Source organism: Fonsecaea pedrosoi (assembly GCF_000835455.1).
Source record: "Fonsecaea pedrosoi CBS 271.37 unplaced genomic scaffold supercont1.5, whole genome shotgun sequence".
Taxonomy (NCBI): domain Eukaryota; kingdom Fungi; phylum Ascomycota; class Eurotiomycetes; order Chaetothyriales; family Herpotrichiellaceae; genus Fonsecaea; species Fonsecaea pedrosoi.
Window position 1 is genome coordinate 290,687 of NW_013550611.1, and position 21,706 is coordinate 312,392.

At 54.7% G+C, this 21,706-nt stretch overlaps 8 protein-coding genes across 8 annotated transcripts; 2 read left to right on the top strand and 6 right to left on the bottom strand.

The window, feature by feature from the left end:
- Positions 1–500: 500 nt before the first annotated feature.
- Z517_07577 (uncharacterized protein) lies at positions 501–2,687 on the top strand (the record flags this gene model as incomplete). The annotated part of the gene is made up of 10 exons (XM_013426098.1): positions 501–541; positions 611–714; positions 766–863; positions 918–1,063; positions 1,119–1,192; positions 1,245–1,428; positions 1,481–1,862; positions 1,926–2,119; positions 2,185–2,339; positions 2,398–2,687. The coding sequence occupies 10 exons, from the start codon at positions 501–503 to the stop codon at positions 2,685–2,687; spliced, it is 1,668 nt and encodes a 555-aa protein (XP_013281552.1).
- Positions 2,688–3,386: 699 nt separating this feature from the next.
- Positions 3,387–4,534, bottom strand: Z517_07578 (uncharacterized protein; the record flags this gene model as incomplete). The annotated part of the gene is made up of 2 exons (XM_013426099.1): positions 3,387–4,202; positions 4,352–4,534. 2 exons carry the CDS (start codon positions 4,532–4,534, stop codon positions 3,387–3,389), a joined length of 999 nt encoding a protein of 332 aa, XP_013281553.1.
- Positions 4,535–5,991: 1,457 nt separating this feature from the next.
- Positions 5,992–9,045, top strand: Z517_07579 (uncharacterized protein; the record flags this gene model as incomplete). The annotated part of the gene is made up of 1 exon (XM_013426100.1): positions 5,992–9,045. The coding sequence occupies one exon, from the start codon at positions 5,992–5,994 to the stop codon at positions 9,043–9,045; it is 3,054 nt and encodes a 1,017-aa protein (XP_013281554.1).
- A 751-nt stretch (positions 9,046–9,796) lies between these two features.
- Positions 9,797–14,646, bottom strand: Z517_07580 (uncharacterized protein; the record flags this gene model as incomplete). The annotated part of the gene is made up of 4 exons (XM_013426101.1): positions 9,797–10,131; positions 10,184–13,880; positions 13,939–14,380; positions 14,546–14,646. The coding sequence occupies 4 exons, from the start codon at positions 14,644–14,646 to the stop codon at positions 9,797–9,799; spliced, it is 4,575 nt and encodes a 1,524-aa protein (XP_013281555.1).
- An 823-nt stretch (positions 14,647–15,469) lies between these two features.
- On the bottom strand, positions 15,470–17,289 carry Z517_07581 (uncharacterized protein; the record flags this gene model as incomplete). Its single annotated transcript, XM_013426102.1, has 3 exons — positions 15,470–15,670; positions 15,728–17,025; positions 17,076–17,289. 3 exons carry the CDS (start codon positions 17,287–17,289, stop codon positions 15,470–15,472), a joined length of 1,713 nt encoding a protein of 570 aa, XP_013281556.1.
- A 785-nt stretch (positions 17,290–18,074) lies between these two features.
- On the bottom strand, positions 18,075–18,812 carry Z517_07582 (uncharacterized protein; the record flags this gene model as incomplete). Its single annotated transcript, XM_013426103.1, has 1 exon — positions 18,075–18,812. One exon carries the CDS (start codon positions 18,810–18,812, stop codon positions 18,075–18,077), a length of 738 nt encoding a protein of 245 aa, XP_013281557.1.
- A 399-nt stretch (positions 18,813–19,211) lies between these two features.
- Z517_07583 (uncharacterized protein) lies at positions 19,212–19,397 on the bottom strand (the record flags this gene model as incomplete). Its single annotated transcript, XM_013426104.1, has 1 exon — positions 19,212–19,397. The coding sequence occupies one exon, from the start codon at positions 19,395–19,397 to the stop codon at positions 19,212–19,214; it is 186 nt and encodes a 61-aa protein (XP_013281558.1).
- An 891-nt stretch (positions 19,398–20,288) lies between these two features.
- Z517_07584 (uncharacterized protein) lies at positions 20,289–20,998 on the bottom strand (the record flags this gene model as incomplete). Its single annotated transcript, XM_013426105.1, has 3 exons — positions 20,289–20,322; positions 20,378–20,891; positions 20,944–20,998. 3 exons carry the CDS (start codon positions 20,996–20,998, stop codon positions 20,289–20,291), a joined length of 603 nt encoding a protein of 200 aa, XP_013281559.1.
- Positions 20,999–21,706: the final 708 nt, after the last annotated feature.

Consider the following 21,706-nt stretch of genomic DNA (forward strand, 5'->3'; position numbering starts at 1 on the left):
AACGAACGAGGCGGCTCAGAGACATGATGCCGGGACCACATTATCGAGTTGAGCTTTTGTACCAACCCAGCCATGGCCATAAGACTTGTTATCAACACCTGGTCCACAAGTTAACCTCTGGACGGACAACTGGGAAGCCTTGTGGCACCGCAGGAGGCAACGTGCATGCGGAGAAGGTTCCCAGATCGACTTGTATCCAGTTCGCCGAATCCAGACCAGACCAGACAGGGAAAAGATACAGCGTTTGACAGAGATCGGCCAACTCTGCTCTCCACTTTATCGGCCAACTTTGGTGCAACAGGGCGACCAGCATAATGTCCCTGTGCCACTTGACCAACCAATATGTATAAGCACTGTCTCCGACTCCCTCTCCCACCCAGATCGAAGTTTGCCCCATCCATCTCCTCCCGCGACTACACGTTTCATTTCTTTTTCGTAACGGATTCCGCTGTTGCGGACACGTGCGGCCCGGCCACAGGAGTTCTTAACCAAAGCGCAGTATGGGGCTCAAGTGGGAACAGCTCAAAGAGCGGCTGCAAGTGTGAGTATTGATCCTAACGCACTGCAAAATATTGCTGGGTATCGACTTGCTGACGATCGATGTCTCCAGGCCTAAAGATGAGGACTCGTACTACGACAACACCAGGTGGTGTAACCGGGATCTTATCCCCATGCCGCCAGAGAGACGGACCTGGGGTATCTGGGGATATTGTGGTCAGTGTACACACATGGAGATGGAAAGATGCTTTTACTAATGTATCTCAGGGTATTGGACTGTCTCGGGATCCTGCATTTCAGCATGGTCGACAGGAAGCACGCTACTGGCCTTTGGGCTCAGCCCACAACAAGCAATTGGTGTCGTGGTATGTCATTGTCTGGACAATATGAAGAAGAAACATGCTCACAAGGAACTTTAGATCTTGGGAGGTGTCCTGACTGGTCTTTTGGCCGTGGCCTGTGGCTGGATGGGTGAGAACCATCACATTGGCTTCACCGTGTCGTCGCGGTTCTCCTGGGGCATGCAAGGAAGCTACTTCCCGGTCGTGCTTCGTATCTTTGTTGCGTAAGCTCTTCGCGACCCAAGGCAATGATGGTTGCGGGCTGACTTTGGTGTCCAGTTGCATGTGGTTCGGAATGCAAGCGTACTGGGGAGGTCAAGCTACGAGAGTGCTATGGGGTGCTATCATTCCAGGTACGTCTTGTTCGTGGTGGGTTAAAGTCTGCGCTGACGAGATGTTCTACAGGTTTTGCACACATGAAGAATTTCTTCAGTGAAGGCTCACACCTCTTGACCAACGACTTTATCGGGTTGCTCATCTGGATGGCCGCTTTCATTCCGCTCGTCTTGGTCCGCCCCGAGCGCCTGCAGGTGCCCTTTGCCATCTCCTTCGTCCTCTTTGCCGGGTCCTGCTTCGGTCTGCTCATATGGTAGGTTTTCGAGCCTTGTAACGGGTGGAGATACCTTGCTGATTGATGTCAGGGCCGTCCACGTTGCAGGAGGAGCTGGTCAAATGTTTCACGAGCCGGGATCAACCGACAATGTGGGCTGGGCGTTCATGTTTGGCATCACGGCCATTCTAGGCGCATGGGGAGCTGGAACACTGGGTCAGTCTGACTGGACGAGGTATGCCAACCGTAAATTCGCCCCAACACTGTCGCAGTTGGTTGCGGCTCCAATCACTATCGCCGTCACTGCCATCATTGGCATCATCGTCACCAGCGCTTCCAAGGACATTCTCGGAGATATCGTTTGGAATCCTATCTATCTATTGGCCGATATCCAGGAGGAATACCACTCCAGCCCGCGAGCCAGAGCCGGTGTGTTCTTTGGCAGCTTGGGACTCGTTAGTTCACAACTCGCGGTAAGTCTTGACCTTGGGGCGCTTTCACACATGGTACTGCGAGACAATTCTGACACATCCTAGATCTCTGTTGTGTTGAACTCGGTGTCGACCGGTATGGACATGGCTGGTCTGTGGCCCAAGTATATCAACATCGTGCGTGGAAGTTATATCATGGCGGTCATTGGCATCGCCACTCAGCCATGGCAACTGTTGAACACGGCCGACAAGTTCCTCAAAGTTCTGAGCGGCTTTGGCGTATTCATGGCGCCTGCGACGTGAGTCCTTTCACCTATTGGTCTTTATGCCTGATCAGGAATTGGCTGACTTTTTCTCGTGGCAGTGGCGTCATGCTTGCTGACTATCACGTCGTCCGCCGCGCCAAGCTCAAGCTCAACGACTTGTACACGGGAGACAGCTCGTCGATCTACTGGTTCAACAAGGGTGTCAACTGGCGCGCCATTGTGGGGTTCTTTTCTGGCGTGTGGCCGTTGTTGCGTAAGTGCTTGGTTTCGCAAGACTTGAACAAGAGATTTGCTAACAATTTTGGTTCTAGCTGGCCTCGTCGGAACCGTCAACAACAAGACAGACGCGTCCTTTGTCGGCTGGATCCGTCTGTACAACCTCACCTTCATCGTCGGCCTGGCGATCAGCTTCTTCGTCTTCTGGGGCCTGAACATCCTGTTCCCGCCGCCCGGTTTGGGCGAAGAGGCTCCCTTTGTCGAAGACGACGTCCTGTACGGAGTGCACGAGCATGAGCGCAGCTCCGAGAGCACGGATGAGAAGAACGTGGCCTTCAACGGCGGTGATTCCAAGCAAGGTGCTGTGGCGACGGTTTCCGTCTAGATTGTTTCCGCCACTCTGGTATTGGCAGGGTCTTTTTTCGCGATTGATGACGGCGCGGTTGTCTGTCTATGATCATGATAGGGGAAGGGATGGATGGCTTGGGCGTGATGTTAGGAGCAGTCGAGACTCGAGAGAGAGCCGTACGTGCTAGAGACATACAGTCGAATGTTTTGAGGTTATACATCGTACTTTTATCCCTAAAATATTGTCCCTTGTCAATACCGAGAGACCAACTGGTGTCTGACACCAGTACTTACTCGTCGCATTTATCGTGTAGAGGCGCGGCGCATAGTGTCTAAAATTCCCAGAAATTAGACCGTGTTCTTTTATTTTAGCCCACCCTTCACAGCGTCAACACCAGATTTTAACTACTCCCGACAATTTTTGCGTGCTGTACCGAGTACAAAGAAATACGTTTCGCTATAGACAGTGAGTGCCGCCTCGTTGAAAGGCCAAGAAATTTGAAACAAATATGGGTTAATTACAAGGGGTATCATGATTCGAATTCGAGCCGTTATATTTGTATATATATATATATATATATATATACATATAAATATAGAAAGAAAGAGAGATCATCCATGTCCACAGGAACATTTCTGCGACTGCAATGATAACTGTCTCTCCCGAGTTTTGATTGTCTGGTTGGTGTCCATCAGACACAAAAAATTCTTTGAAAATGGGGGACAATAAAAACTTTCAGTAGGTCGCGTTCAGCCGCATCTCAATGTACTCGCGGGCGTTGATGGGGTCGTACTTCTTGGGCCTGTCGTCGCCGTAGCAGCCGGGAATGCAGTCGATGGTGCGGTCGCGGTCGGCGGTGACGAAGTACGGGATCGAGTAGCGGGCGCGGGTGAGGCCGTCGCGGGCCATGGGCGGGGCGCGCACGCGGTGCAGCGTCGACTTGAGGGTGTCGTTGCTCCAGCGCTGGAGGAAGTCGCCGATGTTGACGACGACGGTTCCCGGGACGTACGGCGCCGGGTTGAACTGCCCCTTGACGTGCACGTCCTCGACCTCCAGCCCGCCGACCTCGTCCTGGAACAGCAGCGTCATGGTCCCAAAGTCCGAGTGCGCGGCGATGCGCTCCATGGCCCCGTCGCGCAGCAGCGCCGCCTCGACGGGCGGGTAGTGCAGCAGCCGCAGCTGGTTGTCCCGCTTGGTGTGGTACCCCTCGAAAAAGTCCTCGGGGAGGTCCATGCCCAGGGCGACGGCGCGGAGGAGGCTCAGCGCCGTGCCGTAGCACGTGTCGAAGTAGCCGGTCATGAAGGCCCGGAAGCCGGGCAGCACCTCGTCGGGAAACCAGATGTTGGGCGTGCGCTCGTCGTCCTCGCGGCCCAGCTCGAACGACTCCTTGAAGTCCGGGCACTTGCGCAGCTGGTCGATCGAGTCCTGGTCGAAGACCATCTGCACCACCTTTTCCCGCCCGACCCCCGAGTAGCCCCGGTGCCACCAGCCGTAAGGCGGGTGCGGTGCCTTGTCCTTGTCGGCCTGTGGGAGGGCGAAGAATTTGGAGCTCTAGACAAATAAAGACGCCACGAGGACAGATGGTTAGCACGAGAAGAAAATATACATTCTGACCAGGGCAAGCTCCAGGTCAGTTCTGACCAGCATATCCTTTTTCCAGAAACAAACCGAAGCAGTAATAAAAGGGAAAAGAGGCTCACCCAGTCAAAAGCCCGATCCACCAGTTCCTGGGGAACCCCGTGGTTCTTGATATAGGCAAATCCCACGTCTCGAAACGCCTGGTAGACCAGTTTCCCCGTGGCGCGAGCCTCCTCGGGAGTACCCGAGCGGATTGGTTCGAGGTCGATGATGGGGATGGCGAGTTCTTGCGGTTGAATGGCCATGGTGGATGGGGTGTGTTCAAGGTGAATGTATGCGTGGTTGTATGTGTGCGTATGTGTATGTGTGTGTTTTATTTTCGTTGTCGTCGTCGTACGTGACTAATGTTCAACCAATTCGTCACGGTCTTAACCACTTGTCATAGATATCTTTTTGATCTGGGTATCAGTAGATAGTGGGGATAACGATGTTCGATATTTGTGCTGACAATATGTCTAATGGTTTGTACCGAGCGGCCTAGGTAGGGTATAGGGTATTTAGCTGTTGTTTTGATACTAAACTCATTCATCCTCGCATGAGCCTAGACCTTTGCGTGTCCCATGTGCTACTTACTCACTTGGCCGATCTGTCGCCACGCGATCCTCAATGTCGATATTCCACCTCCGGGGAAAATTGGTCTCCACTGATATGGTATGACATGAGAGGAATCCCAAAGGCGCATGGTCCTGCATATGTACTCTCTAAGGAGAGCGCGTGCATGGAGTTTAGTTGGCCGTGGTGTTTGGGTGTTTCTAGAGGCGAACTGCACACCGGTTCTACCCAGAAGCTGCATGTCGTGGGGACCACACAATTGTTAACCGATCGCGCGCCATCGCTTCGGTCAAGAATTATGCACTGTGGCGACGGGGGGATATAACTCGGTAGGTAGGAGTCGACTTTAGCCTTGTGGAACCTCATGTACGTGCCATCCATCGGTCAATTGTGTAGAACGACCTCGGGAGTATATCTTGACCTGATACGAGCGTGTCCCAGAAGTTGGCCGACCATACAAGGGGCGCTTCGGCCAACCTTGATTGCGGCGATCGACCCTGGCGTTGTCCTGGGGCGTCTTTCCACTGGCGTGGCCCGTACAAGAGCCACCAGTGAGAAAAGTGCCCGCAATAAAAGGGTGGATTTCCGGCGGTGGCTTGGTTTACCTTGCCTCGGCGAAGGTTTCCAGTTGGTTTTTGATATAGCCCGGCCAGTATTGGTTGGCCCATTAAGAGCAGGTCCAGACAAAAGGACATGGTAATGTGATTGTTTTGGATTTCCAGCCTATCTTGGTCATATTCACTGACTCTCTGACTCACTGAATCACCGACCTGGTTGGATCGATAAAAGGAAATATGATAGAACAAATACCTCGTACATAATACAGACAAAAATCCGCCTCTTCTGATCAATCGCTCAACTCCGTCCCACGCAAAGTTGAACTTTTGTCTGGACCTGGAAATATCCACCGTCCGTCATCAGTCGGCCAAATTCCTATTCTCGTTTGTTCGTTCGCTCGTTCGCTTCGCTTCGCTGCTCGGCATCGGCCAAGGGATAGCAGTGTATATCCAAGCATTATTAGAGAAGATACCAAGAACTCAGTTGGCCGGAGCAGGACTCGAGGACGAACAAGCAGGAAACAAAGAGGTATAATCACTTTTGAAATCTCCACGAGAAGGAGAAAAGGGGAGGACGAGAGAAAATTCGAACCATGGGGAGTATAGGCATCACCGACGCGCAATTCCAAAGGTATCGGATAGGGGTCGATGTCGGCGGCACCAACACCGACGCCGTGCTCATCTCGCTGTCACCGACGCAGATCATCGCGTCCCACAAAGCGCCCACGACGCCAGATGTGACGACGGGCATCACCGAGGCCGTCCGGGCCGTCATCCAGGCGAGCAATGTGGCCCTCGACACCATCAGCTGCGTCATCATCGGCACGACGCACTTTGTCAACGCCGTGGTGCAGCGGTCTTCGTCACTCCAACGCGTCGGCGTCGTCCGTCTCTGCGGCGGGCCAGAGCATGGCTTCGGCGTCGGCGTGCCCCCTTTTACCGACTTTCCCCCGGACCTGCGTCGATTGATCGCCACGCGACCCTTCTTCTGCCACGGCGGCCACCAGATCTCGGGCGCGGAGATCTCGCCCATTGACGAGGCTGAGCTGGAGAGAGTAGCAGGCGAACTGGTCGCGGACGGCGTCTTCAACGTGGTCGTCTCGGGCATCTACTCACCTCCCAACGCGGCACATGAAATCCAAGCCGGCCGGATCCTCTTGGAGAAGATGCACGAACTGGTCGCAGCTGCAGGTGTGTCAGCACGACCCCGCGTGACGCTGTCCCACCAGATCTCGTCGTTGGGATTCCTGGCGCGGGAGAACGCGGCCATCCTCAACGCGTCCCTGCGACCGCTCGCCGAGAGGACCATCTGGGGCTTCCAAAAGGCCATGGTGGACATCTTCCGCGGGTCGCCTTGTGCGCTGTACCTGACGCAGAACGACGGGAGCGTGCTGAACGCGCCCGACGCCATCGACCTGCCCATCCGCACGTTCAACTCGGGTCCCACCAACTCGATCCGGGGCGGCGAGTTTCTCTGGACCACGGCGGCGAGCTCAGACCCGCATGAATCCCAGGGATCAGCGGCACGTCAGGACGCCCTCGTGGTGATTGACATTGGCGGGACGACCTCGGACAGCGGCCTGCTCCTCCCCAACGGGCTGCCCCGGATGAGCTCACTCATGAGCCTCGTGGGCGGCGTGCGGACAAACTTTGCCTTGCCAGCCGTGGAGAGCGTCGGGCTCGGCGGCGGCAGCATCATCAGAGTCTCTCCGGACCATCTAACCGTCGGTCCAGACAGCGTCGCGCTGGAACTGCCGACGAAGGCGCGTCTGTTTGGCGGAGACGTGCTCACCGCCACCGACATCGTGGCAGCGTCGGAGCTCCACGCGCCGTCTGGGGACAATCCCCTACAGGGTCTCGGGGATCCAGCTCGTCTGAGAGATGTCACGCCCGAGACCGTCGCGCGGGCGAAGCGAGAGATGCGCCGCATCGTCGAAGAGCTGGTCGACCGGACCAAAGTGCAAAAGGGGGACGTGGACGTCTTGATTGTCGGCGGGGGGGCCATCCTGATCGACACGGACGAGCCGCTCGCCGGGGTCCGCGCCGTGCGCAAAGTCAAGGGCGGCGAAGTCGCCAACGCGGTCGGGGCGGCTATCTCGAGAGTTTCAGGCGTCGTGGACACGGTGGTCGACACGTCGCACCAGACGTTAAAGGAGGCTCAGGAGGTGGTGTCGCGGTTGGCGATAGACGCCGCAGTGGCCAACGGGGCCCGACGTGAGACCGTCGAGATCGCCGAGGTCACCATCCTCCCCATCCAGTACGTCGACGCAAAGGCCCGGATACTGATCAGAGCAGTCGGCACGCTCGACACCGTCAAGCACGCCAAACAAGGAGTATCATCCACCAACATCGCCCCGCCGCCAGAACTGCCTCAACACACCGCCAGCAAATCTCTAGATCATGCATCAACGGACCAAAAAGAAGAAGAAGAGCTCGGAGTGGTTGACCTCGAAAACTACCAACCCCGGGTCGAAAACCGCGAGTGGATCATCTCCATGACGGATCTCGAGTGGATTTCCAGCGGCTGCAAGATCCTTGGCTGCGGTGGCGGCGGCGACCCGTACCAGCAGTTCCTCAAGATCACGGCGGTGCTGCGATCGGCCCCGGGCAGCATCAGGGTCGTATCGCCCTTGGACCTCCCCGCGAGCGCCATGGTCGGCTGGACCGGGTGCATGGGCAGTCCCGAGGTGAGCATGGAGCGGATGGAGGCCAACGAGTGTAATAAGGCGCAGGACGAGTTGACGCGAGTGCTGGGCCTGCCGCCCATGGACGGCTTCATGGCCGTCGAGATTGGCGGCGGCAACGGCCTGGTCAACCTCGAGGTGGCCGCCGCGCACGGCGTGCCCTGCGTCGACGCCGACCTCATGGGCCGCGCGTACCCGACCTACTGGCAGACGACCATCAATGTCTATGGCTCCCCCAAGGGCGAGGCTCTCGTACCTGCGACCATCGCCAGCGGGGACGGGTCGTTCATGACCATGACGGCCAGCCGGACAGATCGCCTAGTGGACAGCGCACTGCGCGCCGCTGTGGTCGAGATGGGGTGCCGGGCTGGAAAGGCCTGTCCGCCTAAGACGGCCAAGGTCGTTCAAGAGCAGGCCATCCTCCATAGCGTGTCGTTGGCCTGGTGGATCGGGCGGGCTGTGGCGCTGGAGAAGAACGTCGCAGACCGTGCAACGCGCATCATAGAAGCCGTGGGTGGTGCTGCCAGTGCCCGAATCCTGGCCAAGGGCAAGATCACCAGCGTCGAACGCGTGCTAAAGACGGGCCACTCGTACGGCGTGGTAGAGATTGACGGCGTGCTGAGCAGCTCCGGGGCCAAAGCCACGGTCAGAATCCCGTTCAAGAACGAAAATGCCTTTGTCGAAGCGACCACCGGCGATGGCCAGACCACCATCTTAGCCGCAGTCCCGGACCTCATCGCCGTGCTTGATCTGGAGACGGGCGCCGGCCTGGGTGTACCCGACTACAAGTACGGCCTGAAGGTGACTGTCATCGCCATCGCCGCGTCCCCTCGATGGACCGACACTCCGCGAGGTCTGGAACTCGGCGGACCTGGGTCGATGGGGTTTGATCAGATCAAGTATGTGCCAATTGGCAAGTACACCAAGCCCCGCAGTGTGATTGATGCGTTCTCAAAGAGCTGAGATACCAAATGATGTGTTTTTTTAAAAGGGTGGGTGCGGTTATTAGATGGAGCCTCATCCCTAGATAGATATCAGAAGAGACTATACAATTCGACTTGGCTAGGTTTCTGTGAAGCGGATTGTCTCGTTGTTCGGAGACTCATAAGAGAAGTAGGTAGGTAGTAAGGCAAGACAGTGAACAGATAGACAACGCAGCGGAGATATGTAAAGGGCCATCAAGCGCCCTCTTCCTTGTATGATGAGATCCGAAAAGGGGTTGGAGCAACTTTCTCAAACCGGCGACTGGTAGACCAATCAAATTTTAATTCCCGATAATTGATTGACCTGCACATAGCATTGCCATGTATGAGATATCTCAATAGCCTGTGGTGGCAGAATTGATCACGAGGCAGAGGACCAACGTCACTAACCGCAATGAAATCCAACTTCTGCCACGCTCAAAGAATCGCAGTCGCCATTTTTGCTCGAAGCAGCGAAATTCCTCGGGAAAAAAGTTCACCATCAGCTTCCCAAGGACAAAGACAAAAGCCCGGAACCGCAGATGCTCGTTGTATCATTTCCAACAGCCATGCGTGACCGAATGTGAGCCACGGGCATCGTATCATCGCATTTCTCACATATCAACCTCCAACGTCTTGCTCTCCTCACGACAAAGGTACCGTTAACTAGACAGCTACATGATGCTCTCTGCCACCCGTCATCTCCCACACAGCTTGGTTCATAGCCTCCCAACTTCAATTCTCGTTGCTCATTACCTCTTTCCCTTCTTCTTCGTGGCAACAACCTTGAACTGCGCATTGCTCTCCTCCTTCGCAGCACTGGCATTCGCCGGCCCTTTCTTCGCAACCTCGCTCCATCCGCCACCCGCAGCGCCTGCACTCTTCGTATCTGCACTTCCACCAATACCCATCATCGGTTGAACGCCAGTGGCAGGCTCCACGACCCCCTTGTCGGCGAGCTTCCGGCGGCGGACAAACTCCTCTGCAAAGCGACGGCCATCAAGGGTCTGCGAGCTCGCATAGACACTATCTGATATGATTTCGACATCGGGCGGGAGTTGCAGCAGATCTTGCACAAAATTATCCACTGCCACCATGTTAGTTTTAGACCCAACAGCAACCGAACCATCAATACTTACAGTTGATCCCGCTGTTCAGCCCCTTCCCGAGTGACCCTTTGATCCACTTGGTGAATTCTTCATTGGCTTTGCTCTGGTTGGTGGAGGTGGTGCTTCGAGGTGTGGAGAGAGTGGGCCGCGTTTTGGGTGCGCTGCTCGCTGATACTGTCCGCGACACCGGCTGAGGTGTTGCAACGACGGCAGGCGGGGCCTTGGCCTTACCGCCCGAGCCTACAGTCGTCCACACGCCGCCTGGGCCCCCCGGGTTTGCTGGAGCGGCTTTGCCAGCAAGTTCTGCGTATCTCTTGCCACCCGAAGCAGCGGTTGGGGTGCCAGTAGTTTGGACGCTTGCCGTAGCGGCTGCGGCTGCAGCAGCAGCACGCTGTTTGCGAGACTCTTCCTCTTTCTGGATCTGGGCCAGCGTTTTCTTTGGAGCCGAATTCGCTGTTGTACCTGTTTTGACAGGGTTTTGTTTCGCCCAGACAGAGGTGGTTTGAGCACCGGGTGTGGCAGGTGACACAGAGCTGCCCCAGGTGGAAGTCGATGGAAGGCCGGGTGCAGGGGCGGGAGCCTGGGCCTGGGCCAACCTTTCCTGCTCTGCCTGTGCACGTCGAGCAGCGGCAGCAATTTCTTCCTGCTCGGCTGCCCGTTTGGCTTCCGCTTCTTGGATTTCCTTCAAAGATGGACCCTTGGCATGTTCAGCGGTGCGCTCAGCCCATGGTGCGACCGAGACGATGGGCGTCTCGATGGGTGTTTGGGTGGCCGATCTGGACTCCGCGGCAAGGGCGTCAGCCACGTGTTGCCTGTTCCGCTGGGCGGCGGGAGCAGGCAAAGGCGAAATCGAGACAGGGGGAGGCTCGACCGGAGTGTCTTTCTTTGCCCAAGCACTTTCTTCCGCGGCCGCTTGTTGGCTGGCTGCTGCAATCTGCACTTGCTGAGCCAAAGAAAGTTGCTCGGGTTCGGGCTTCGCCGTAACAGCAGCATGTCCAATTGGGGCGGCGACCTTTGATGCTGCTGACGTGACAGCTTGTTCAGTAGGTTGGCGGGGAGCACCAATGGGTTGAGGTCGAGGCTCTTCAGGGCCGAGACGACCAGCTGGTATGTCGATTTGCCCACGTAGTCTGTGGAACTCGTCCAGCCGCTCGTTGCGGCCCTGAGGGCCTAAAAAAGCATCCTGATGACCGCGCATATCAGTTTGTTGCTGTTGTTGCTGCAACCGAGCCCTATCTTGAAGCATCGTGTTGACTTGTTGGGAGGGAACGACCTCGGGCGGAGGAGGGCCTAAAGGGGCGCCGGTGTAGGGGAGATTATTTGTGCGTTGATTGAAGCTCAGACGATCCATCATATTATGAATATCATCTTCACGGCCAAAGGCTGGTGCCGCAGACGGTCCAGCGTGGTGGGCGAATGGTAGACCTTGTTGGGGAGGTTGCATCAACGGCTGTATTGGCGACGGCTGATAACCGGTCGGCGAGGTAATGCTCCCGAAGCTGGGTTGGCTTTGTAGGGAGTGGGCGCTGGAGTGATGGTGCAACGAATGCATCCCATTTTGCATTTGCATCTTCATAGCCATCTGCTGTTGCGCCAGATGTTCCTTCTGCCTTGCCATCAGGTATTGCTCCTCCTGCTTACGTCTTTCCAGAGCATTTTGTTGCTCCGCGGTCAAGGTCGTACCGAAGCTTGGGAAGCTATTAGCAAAGGGTGGCTGCGCAGTACCGCTGGCAGCCGCACCCATAGAGGGGTTCGCCCAGTTGTTACCAGGGCCAGCGGTTGGAGGGCCGTGAGGAACACCGATCTGAGGCACCAAGAATGGCTCACGAGAGTTTCCTATGCGTCTCACCAATTGGGCAAGTGGCTCAAACTCGGCATCCTCAAGCTTCTTCACCTGTAGCTCAGCTGTAAAGAAGCCGGCCTTGAACCAATCGTGCATCTCCAGACCGGACCATGGTCCTTGGGTGTTTCCTTGAGGGTCACGATAGATCCAGCGCATCCGGTCGGGCATAACCATTTGTCGCTGCTGCGCAGCAGGCAGCTGGTTCGAAGAGTTACTCCCGCTCGACTGACTGAGCCCATGGCCGGATTGATAGTTCTCCGATCCGCCAGTTCTCGGTGCCGCCTGTGAAGCTGAAGCTGAACCTGATATCGGGACTGAACCCGTTGGAGGCCCTGCGCTCGGAGGTCCAAATTGGCCGGGCAGATTGGGATTCAGCGGTTCTTCCACGCTCCTCATAGAAGGAGACTCTTCGAAGAGGCTTGGTGGACGACCAAACTCATCTTGTCTGCGGTTTGTGCCATCGAAAGGATCTCGCACAGGATGTTGCTGAGCACTGTCTGGCCGAGAGTCGAACGATGCAGTCTCGTTCCTGCTGTCCCCTCGAATTTGTTCTTGCATTGCAGCTGGCAACATGGCTCCGAGTCGAGCAGCCCTTCCACCAGAGCCAAATCCACCGAAACCGCCGCCGAGGCCACCAGGGGACTGTAACTCGGACAGAGGACTGAATATAGGATCGCCAAATGCAGACGATATCCCCCGATCCAAAGCAGGTTTGCTTGATCCGATACCAGCGCCGGACCAAGTAGGATTACCTCCGAGACCACCGAAGCCCGCCAGACCACCAAATCCAGCTGCACCGCGGAGACCGCTTGCTGAATTACTTCGATCGTCGGAAATAGGATACATGCCTCGACGCGCAGCACCGCCAAAAGGCGGGAGGCCCGATGCCTGGGAAGCGGAGTCATTTGTGTCACGCTCATCGTCCTCGACACGACCGTGAGGACTCTGATATGGATTGGTGTTTGTTGGGCTCATGGGTTCGTGGAGATTGTATCGTCCGTGCGGTGTTTGCTGGTACCCTTCATCGTGGCCAAAGTCCCGGGTACCAATCGCAGCATGAGGAGCAAATGCAGACATGCCCATTTGTTCAATCCCTGCGCCGGCTGGGATGGCCTCCTGGGCGCCACCCAAAGCCGCGCTGCCTGCTCGCGCGGGTGCGTCCTCATACGGATTGGTCTCACTACGACCGGGACGGGTCTTGAGCTCATCGCGCAACCTCGCCTGGCTGGCATCTGTGTCCTCTTCTGGCAGCTTTTCAAGTGACCCAAAAAGGCCTTTGTCTTTACCAGGTTGTGAGACATCCTCCGCACTCGACTTGGACAAAAGATCCTTGAACCGGCTGGCGCTGCGTGCGCTCCCAAAGCCAGGTCGCTTGTCGGCAGGCTCGGTTGGCGTGCTTGCAGCTCCTATAGCAAAGCTGCCAAAAGTACCCATAGATCCGAAACCGGACGGCTGAGCACCCGCGGACCAGGGCGATGCAGACGGGGGGTTCAAGCCGGCACTTAACGGACCAGTGCCTGCGCGACGCAACCCAGGAAATGACGGCTGCGACTCTGGGGTTTCGTCTGGCTCTGGATCTTCTTTGGCAGAGGGTGTGGCTTCTTCCTCCTTGTAGTCTGTTCGACGTCGCAGCAGAGCAGGAGGAGGGGTCGCGGTGTTTGACTCGGTTCGGAAAAAGGACTTGGTTTCTACAGGTGACATGGGGCCGTTACTCATGAAGGAATCACTCGTCTCTCGTCGACGCGTTCCTGGCCTCGAATTCCCGGTCGTACTGTTGTAACTTGATAAGGAAGCCTTGCGTCCACCGATCACTCCTACTCCAGTGCTCTCTTTGGAGGTATTTTGCTGCGGTTTGATTGGCGAGTTGACCGAACCGGAAAAGAGCTGCCATTCACAATCAGCCACGCCTAAACATATCGCGCAAAGGTTAGGTCTTGCTCACCACTTTCTCCTCTTCCGTCATAACCCTCAGGCCAAATGGCTCGGGATTTATGTTATAGCTCCAACAGACCTCTGGGCCGGGGACCTGGTCTTTTCCGTCACCGCCGATGCCGTGAACACCCACCCCGTTTTGACTATCCAAGGGATTCCACGTTCCCAAAAAAATATCCTCGAGGTTCCGATCTAGAGCCGAGGACTCTTTGAGATTTTGGAATATGTTCAGAAGTTGGTCCTTGGAGTAGCGGGTATCGCCCAGAGGGGGATTTCGAGGCATGCTAGGGTTGGTGGAATTGAGGTGAGGAGGGATGTACACGCCGCCGTTATTGGCAGTAGGCAACGCTACGCCTGCGCTTTCTCGAGCTTGTGATTGTGTCTGTGACTGCGAGGTTGCTTGAGAGACTCTGCGAAAGGTTTGCGGGGCGCCGTTCACACGGCTTCTAGACCTGCAACGAGATCAGAAAGGTCAATGAAAATCGCCAATTCCACATGAAATCAGACGGAGCGAGATGGACTCCAAGAGATAGAATGACTCGAGCATTGATGGTGCGATAACTGAAGATGGATTTGTGGTGCGCAATGTTCAAAAATTCTCGAGTCGGTTGGCCTACCAGTCACTTGATCCCGTATTGTCCCTTCTATTTCCAGAATTGTCACCATTCGTGCTAGCAGCAGCGGCAGAGGCAAAGGTAGACCCGAAGGGAGAAGGCATCTTGTGAGGATCTAGAGGAAATGGAAGTCGTAACGTGGACAGGGTCCGTCGAAAGTAGCTTTTTGGGGCGAGTCGAGAGTAAAATGCGGTATATGGGCGCGTGAGTTCGGAGGCGAACAGGCCAATATGCAGGGGTGCGGATCAGGTCGAACGACGGACGATAAATATCGCAGGATATGGGTGTTGATTTTACAGAATGATATATCGGGCGGGCTTGTAGATGTCGATTGTTATGGGTGCCAGAAAATCAACGCAGGATAAGTTCGTGGGAACTGAGAAAGAGACAAGAGAGGAGAGTGCTCCGGAAGGGCCCCAAAGCACTGGGTGTGTAGCCAGTAACAGAGGTCCAGCTAATAGCCCCGGCTCACTAGGCTAAGGTGGCCCCCGATGCTGTCTAACTGGGCATGCCAAAGTACCCTACAAGTACTAGTATCATGCTTGTTGAGGGGGTTCTCGCCTATAGGACGTGGCCCAGTGTCCCCCCTAACTAGGCACCACATGGCTTGCCAGGAAAGGACAAGGGCGAGGCACAAGGAACCCCGAATTCTCCTGAGATCGATGAAGAGACCCATCCCACGCTGAATGTCGAAATTTCGGTTTGCCAATCACTACCTGTTCGTACGTATCGAAGCCCCACGCTCACTTTTCCCTTTTGCAGACCGCCGCACAAATGACAAGGGAGAGCAAAAAAGGGAGCGCGAAATATTCATATTGCAGCAGAAGATCGTCGAGGCCAGACTACCAACTACTATGTACAGATCTCTCCGGAAATCCTCCAAACTCCATCTTCCCCAGCCAATGTGTAGGTGCATGAATCCCGTATTCAGAACCGAAGCCTACCCGTGTGCCGGAGAGCAACGCCCGCGCCCACCGCTGCTAAGCTCAGCGCCGTCAGAGCCATGGTTTGGTAGCTGATCTGCGACTCTTCAACAACTCGCCCAATGTGCGTGGGTTTTTGCTTGGCCACTTTATCTGCAAAAGTCCCCGAGAGTTCATAGTCGGACCAGTCGACATTGCTCAAAAGCTATCGGCAAGTCAGCATTAGAAAAGTTAGGCATGGACGGTTGGGATCGCATCTCACCTTCTGATAGTCCACGACTGTGCGACTCCAGTTGTTGGTAATCTTGCCGCTATCCTTGACCTTGTACCAGCTGTTGCAGTTGGGGTCTGCGAAGCTGCTCCTTTCCAGTTCCGACTGGATTTCATCGTTGTACTTTTTGACTTTGGCCGGGTTAGGCTCGATCACCAGGCTGCCACCATTCTTTCGGGCATCAATGACCTGCTTGATCAGAGCGTTGATGTATTTGCTCTGCGTCTCGATCATGAGGATGATGCTGTTGTGTCCCAGATTCGTGTTGGGACCATACAGCATTCCGAAATTGGGCAGACTCTCGACAGTCACACCATACAGAGCTTGCCCACCCTCCTTCCAGATCTCGCTCAACGTTCGCCCGGCGCTACCTGTGATGTTGATGGGATGCATGAACTCGACTGTGCGGAAGCCGGTGGCGAGAATAATGAGGTCGTAATCCTCCTCTTTCCCATCAGTGACAATCCCGTTGGCGGTGATCTTGTCAATTTTCCCGGTTTCCAATCGAACATTGTCACGGAGGAATACGGGGAAGTAGTCATCGCTGATGATGACGCGCTTGCAACCAATCGAGTAGTTTGGCTGCAGCTTCTCCCACAAGTCGGGCCGATTTGGAAGTTGAGCATGGAGATGATCTTTGCTCTGCGCCTCAAGAAATTGTGCGGTGGTGGATGCGTTATCAAACACGGCGGCATAGAATGCTTCCCGGAAATCCATCATGTCGGCTCGCTTTCGCCACCGGACAAAGGGAAGATATTTGTACACACTTCTCTTCCAGGCTGGAATAGTAGAGTCGAGACGAGGAATGACCCAGTTGGGAGTCCTCTGGTGGATGGTAAGATGAGAAACCTCTTTGACAATCTCTGGAATGATCTGCGCGGCTGTGGCACCGTTTCCAATAATGGCAACTTTCTTGCCTCGTAGATCGTAGCTCCAGTCCCAGCGGGCGCTGTGCATGAGTTTGCCCTGAAAGTCGTCAAGGCCTGGTATTTCTGGCATTCTAGGCACATTGAGCTGGCCCACGGCAGAGACTAGAAAGTCAGAGGTAATGGTATATGTACTCCCAAACTCGGCGTCTTTGGCGCCCTGTACAGACACTGTTGTCTTCCACTTTTTCTCTGCGTCATCCCACTTGGCTGAGTCCACGGCGGTGTTGAAGCGTACATAACGGTATAACTCGTACTTTTGTGCGACCCCCATGAGATACTGCAAGATTTCCTCCTGGCCAGGGTACTCTCTGGTCCAGTCCGGGTTTTGCTCGAAGGAGTAGCTATATAAATGTGACCAGACTGCGCGCATTGTTAGAATTCTGCAGGTCCACGACGGGGGTTGTTCTTACCATCACAACAGCATCCTGGGTACTTGTTGTCTCGCCATGTGCCCCCAAGCCCGCCACTCTTTTCAAGGATAACAAAGTTTCTGCAGTTGTTTCTTTTGATCAGGTCAATAGCGGTGCACATGCCGGAAATCCCCGCGCCGATGATGACCACAGCTGCCTCAGTGTGGTCCTTATTGCCCACGGGGACTTGCGGCCACGGCATGTCACCTCCCATCTTGCTGACGTTGATGGTCTCTCGAGAAGAAAATCACTTGAAGTCGATCTGGTTTCTGAAAGGGCACTTCAAGGCGAACAAAGTGGAAAGAGGAAACTTGTATCGAAGGAGGCAAGACAGCAATTTAAGAGGAGCGATGGGAGCAGCCAAAAAAAACCTTCCAAGTCGATAAATACCTGATCTAGTGCCTGCGACACGGGCGCCGTGGGTTGTTCCGAGGCAATCAATGCGCGCCTGACTGGGGTTGAGCCTTGACTCGAAAATGCGGGGAAGGTTCGCCTGCAGCCGCGAATCCAATGCAGCCTTCTGTAGTGGCCAAAGCCCAGATCCCACACACGAAGGGGCGTTATCTGCTAACTGGATGGGTCCCTGACTCGGTAATCCTGACACATCTTCATATCGGACAAGGTTGGGCCCAACATGTGTCAACGGAACATGACACGGTCTCGAGAGACACCGTTTGCTGCCGTCGGCCCTAGGGATCGAGACGGGGACTTGGAGTATTTCCGACTCGGTCAATACCTCCTAATTGAGAGCGGACGAGGCATCGGCATCTTCTCGCCACTTTGCTGGCTCATAAATCCGGTGTAGCTGTATGCCGCAGGTGGTATGAGGGACCCAGGTTTTACCATGTGTTCGTGACCAAGCTTCAGTAATCCAAGCACACGTCCGCTATTCGGTCGTCTCAGCTTGGCCGAAACACATGCCGCCGCTATCAGGATGACTTGATGAGCGTTGCATCGAGGAGAATCGAACTGGCGTGAGAAGTTGCCACAACAATATGGTTATCTCAAGAAGTAGATGACCAGGAAGCAGAAGGAGAAAAACACCACAACACCTCCCCAAAAGATCCATTTGTCTTGCATGGCTCTTCGCTCAACCATCCGGATAGTGTCACCGCTCACTCCGAGAGTATTGGCAACACTATAGAGCTTCCGCTGTGTACCTTTGAGAATGTCACGTTGGTGTCCCAGATCGCCCAGAACAGCTCGGCCTCGATCCAAAAATTCATCGAGCTGGGCGTTGGCAGTATCAAAGAAGCTCTGTTCTCGCAGTGCGTGTTCCTCCCGAGTATACTCACTGGAACCCGCGCCGAAGGACAATCCGTCTTGTGTGTTGCGGTGGGCAGGAGCAAATGCGCTCTGACTTGAGACATGGGCATATGGATTCTCAGGGGTTGCAGCATGGTGCGGCCGTCGACCGAGTAGTTCATTCCTGTTGTTTACAGCAACGGTTGCCTCACGTTCCCTTTTCAGTTGATCGAATTGTGTACGATAGGACGCCAGATCTGCGCGAAAGTTCTTGAGTCTCTCCAAGGCCTTCTCTTTCTTCTCTTCGTTCAGCTCATTTCGAGAGAGATTTTGGTAGTCCTCTAGGGTTCGTGAAAGACTGGTAAGGGTCGTGGATATCTGTCCCTGTAGAGCGGGAGATGCGGTGGCCGGTGCCTGTGCGAAAGTTTCTAGGTCTTTTCTGACAGCGGTGGACTGTTTCAGGGCTTGGTTGAATAGCACATTCTGGAGCATGTGAGCGAGATGTCTTGAGCCGCACACCTGACAGAGGATCGACTTACCATTTTGCAAACGCTTCGAAACCAGATTATGATGGAGGAAATACAGGGACTTTACAAGAGATGCTAGAAATTCCGTCTCGACTTTGTGCTCCAATAATTCATGTTGTTGATGGGGGGCACCAAAAGTACAGTTTGTCCTTCCAGCGCGCTTTGCTGCTGCGCTGGAACCCCAAAAGGGCATCAAATACGAAATTCTGCCGAATCACATATGATTCGCTCTACTTTGACGACACAAACTGGTAACCATGACAAAACTTGTTCCTACAGGGGAAAAACACATCGTTGATCACTATGCTGGCACACGTAGTTAGAGATGCTAGACATGGGCCACCTGACTATACAGGTGTACAATTCACCTACGATTTCCCAGGCCTATGGTCACTATGGTCTTGTTGAGAATCTCCATATTGAGGACACTCACAAGCAAACCATACAGCTCAAGCGATTCCTGTGACGCCGCAACTGCCTTGACGTGTTGCAGTGTCACCTGAAAGTAAATCAGCCTCCGGTGGGTGAGGAAGTCGTTGCCGTCGACCATTGCAGTAACCGCACATTTTCTTTGGCTGAACCTATTTTCTCCCCTCATTCACCTATACTGATTACGAGGATATCCCACTGTTATCAATTTCATCTTGTGAAGCCCCAAAGAATTGTCTTCGTCCACCGCGCCAGTCTCACTCCTGTGCTCGCAGCCATCGTTTCGCCAAAACAACAGCGGATATTGTTGTTCGCAACCCACAGTGCCCATCCAGAGCACCATCTTCACATTCGAATCCTATGTCGCAACAATGAACGGCGCATCCGACAAAGAACAGCCCTTCTCCAGTGAGCCTCGCTCAGGCTGGGACATAATCCAACAACAGCCTTCGTTCCTGTACACCATGATCTTCTGCAACCCAGTGTTGGTCCTGCACTTTATCAATGGATTCCTCAGTTTGCTCTATCCGGTCACCAACCATGACTCGATCTTCGATACCTCAGTCCAACCTCATCTAGATGTCCATGCTCATGATAGCCATTGTCGCCTCTTCACCCTGTTCATGGTTGCATTGCAATCAGCGGTCTATTCGTCGCAAGCGGTCAGAATTAGCATGCCATGCCCTTCGCAGGCTGACTCACGGACGAGAGATCTGTCAACCGATGAGAGCACCAGGGGAAATGGAGCAGGAGATTCCTTGCGGTGTCGGGTTGGTTACCGAAACGTCATCGATCAAGCCAAAACACAAAGCTGTGGAAGGAAGTAATTGCAGCGAGGAGATCAAAAAGAGGATATCATATTTGCGAGACCAAAGAAATATGGCACCCAAAGGCTTGCACGCCAGAAGCCCGCCCCCACCGTCAATCGAGTAGAGAAGTCGCGCCGAAATCTAGACAATTCCTTCCACCACCGCCGCCATGGGAGAGTCGTTCAAACTGAGCCAGTTGTGGCCTATTTCGGAGGGTACTTGTTCTCAAGGAGCCACCTAGAAGGCGTGTCAGTTTACCAATAACAAAGATCAGAGAAGGCGTAAATCTTACTTGCTGCCAAAATAATCCGCGACAGCGAAAGCGCCTACTCCAGCGGCCACAGATCCAGCAAGCTGCCAGTCCAATTTGCCCTCCGTATGCTTCTGATAGGCTCCATAGCCAATAGCAATAGTGGCAATGCCCCAGATGATGGCATTACCAACGACAACAGGATTGTCCCTATTTTCGCTCAACTTTTGTCCATCCTTCTTCATCTCGTCCTTGAACTGCTTGCCCTTGCTAGCAGCTTTCTTCTTGGCACTTGCGGCATTGTCTGAGAATTCCTGCCTTGCTGCGCGAGCCTTGTCCTCCAGTTCGTGCTCGATCCGTTCGGCCTGCGTCTCAGTCTTGATGGCTTGTTCTTGGAAATCCGATTTGACTGAGCTGACGTGCGGCGAGTCGACGTCGATCAAGCTTGCAACTTCCGACTCGGACTGAGAGAGGGAGGGAACAGGTGGAGCACGCCTAGTTGATATCACATTAGCGGATTGGAAATATGCTCGCAGGCATGGCCAGGAACGTACGCCTACAAAGGGATTAGCTAGGCATTCTGGTGTGGTTGGGAATAGGAGCTTGACTGACCTCTTCTGGGGATTGTTTGGGCCCTTTGGCAGCAACATCGGCGTAACTCATCTTGCCAATCGCGTGGATGACAGTGCAGCTCTCAAGGAAGGACAGGCGGTGAGCTTCGAAGGGGCGGCGGACGCAAGAGAAGGATTTTCGCACAAAGGTGACAACAGAGGTGAATGATGAGAACGGAGCAAAGGAGCCAAAGCTTTCTCTCACTGCTGCTTCCCGGTTTCAACCTGGCGAGCTGGGAGTGTGGAGGGTGGCACTTGGGTGGAATGGGCATGACGAAAGAGGTTGCGGATCAGATGATGATTGGCTCACGGGCGCAGTGGCAGCATGTGATTTCGAAATGGCATGGGAGATCAGGACACTGTGGCTGGTGTGACTTGTTTAGGTCAGCGTTCCATGGCCAGTGGCTGGTAGGGAGTGGCTGTCTCTATGGCTTGGCACCGGCCAACTCCCGATCCACTCCGGGCCCCTGCAATCAACTCCTGGTATCCTGACCTCAACCATCTCTGTCATCATGATCGCTATCCAATCCTGCCCCTGCAAGGAGACTGCTACGCACTATGCCTTTCCACCTTCCTCTTCTGGCAGAAGGGGTTTTGATAGATAATGCGGTGGGCGACATGAGTGTTGCCGGTAATATCCTTGCCAACTACAGCCATTTAATCTTTACATCGCCTGCTTGACGTCTCCGCCCATTCTGTGGTCATGACAGCTACGACTCACTGGAGAGTCGACCGTTATCATCGGAAGTAGTAATAGCTG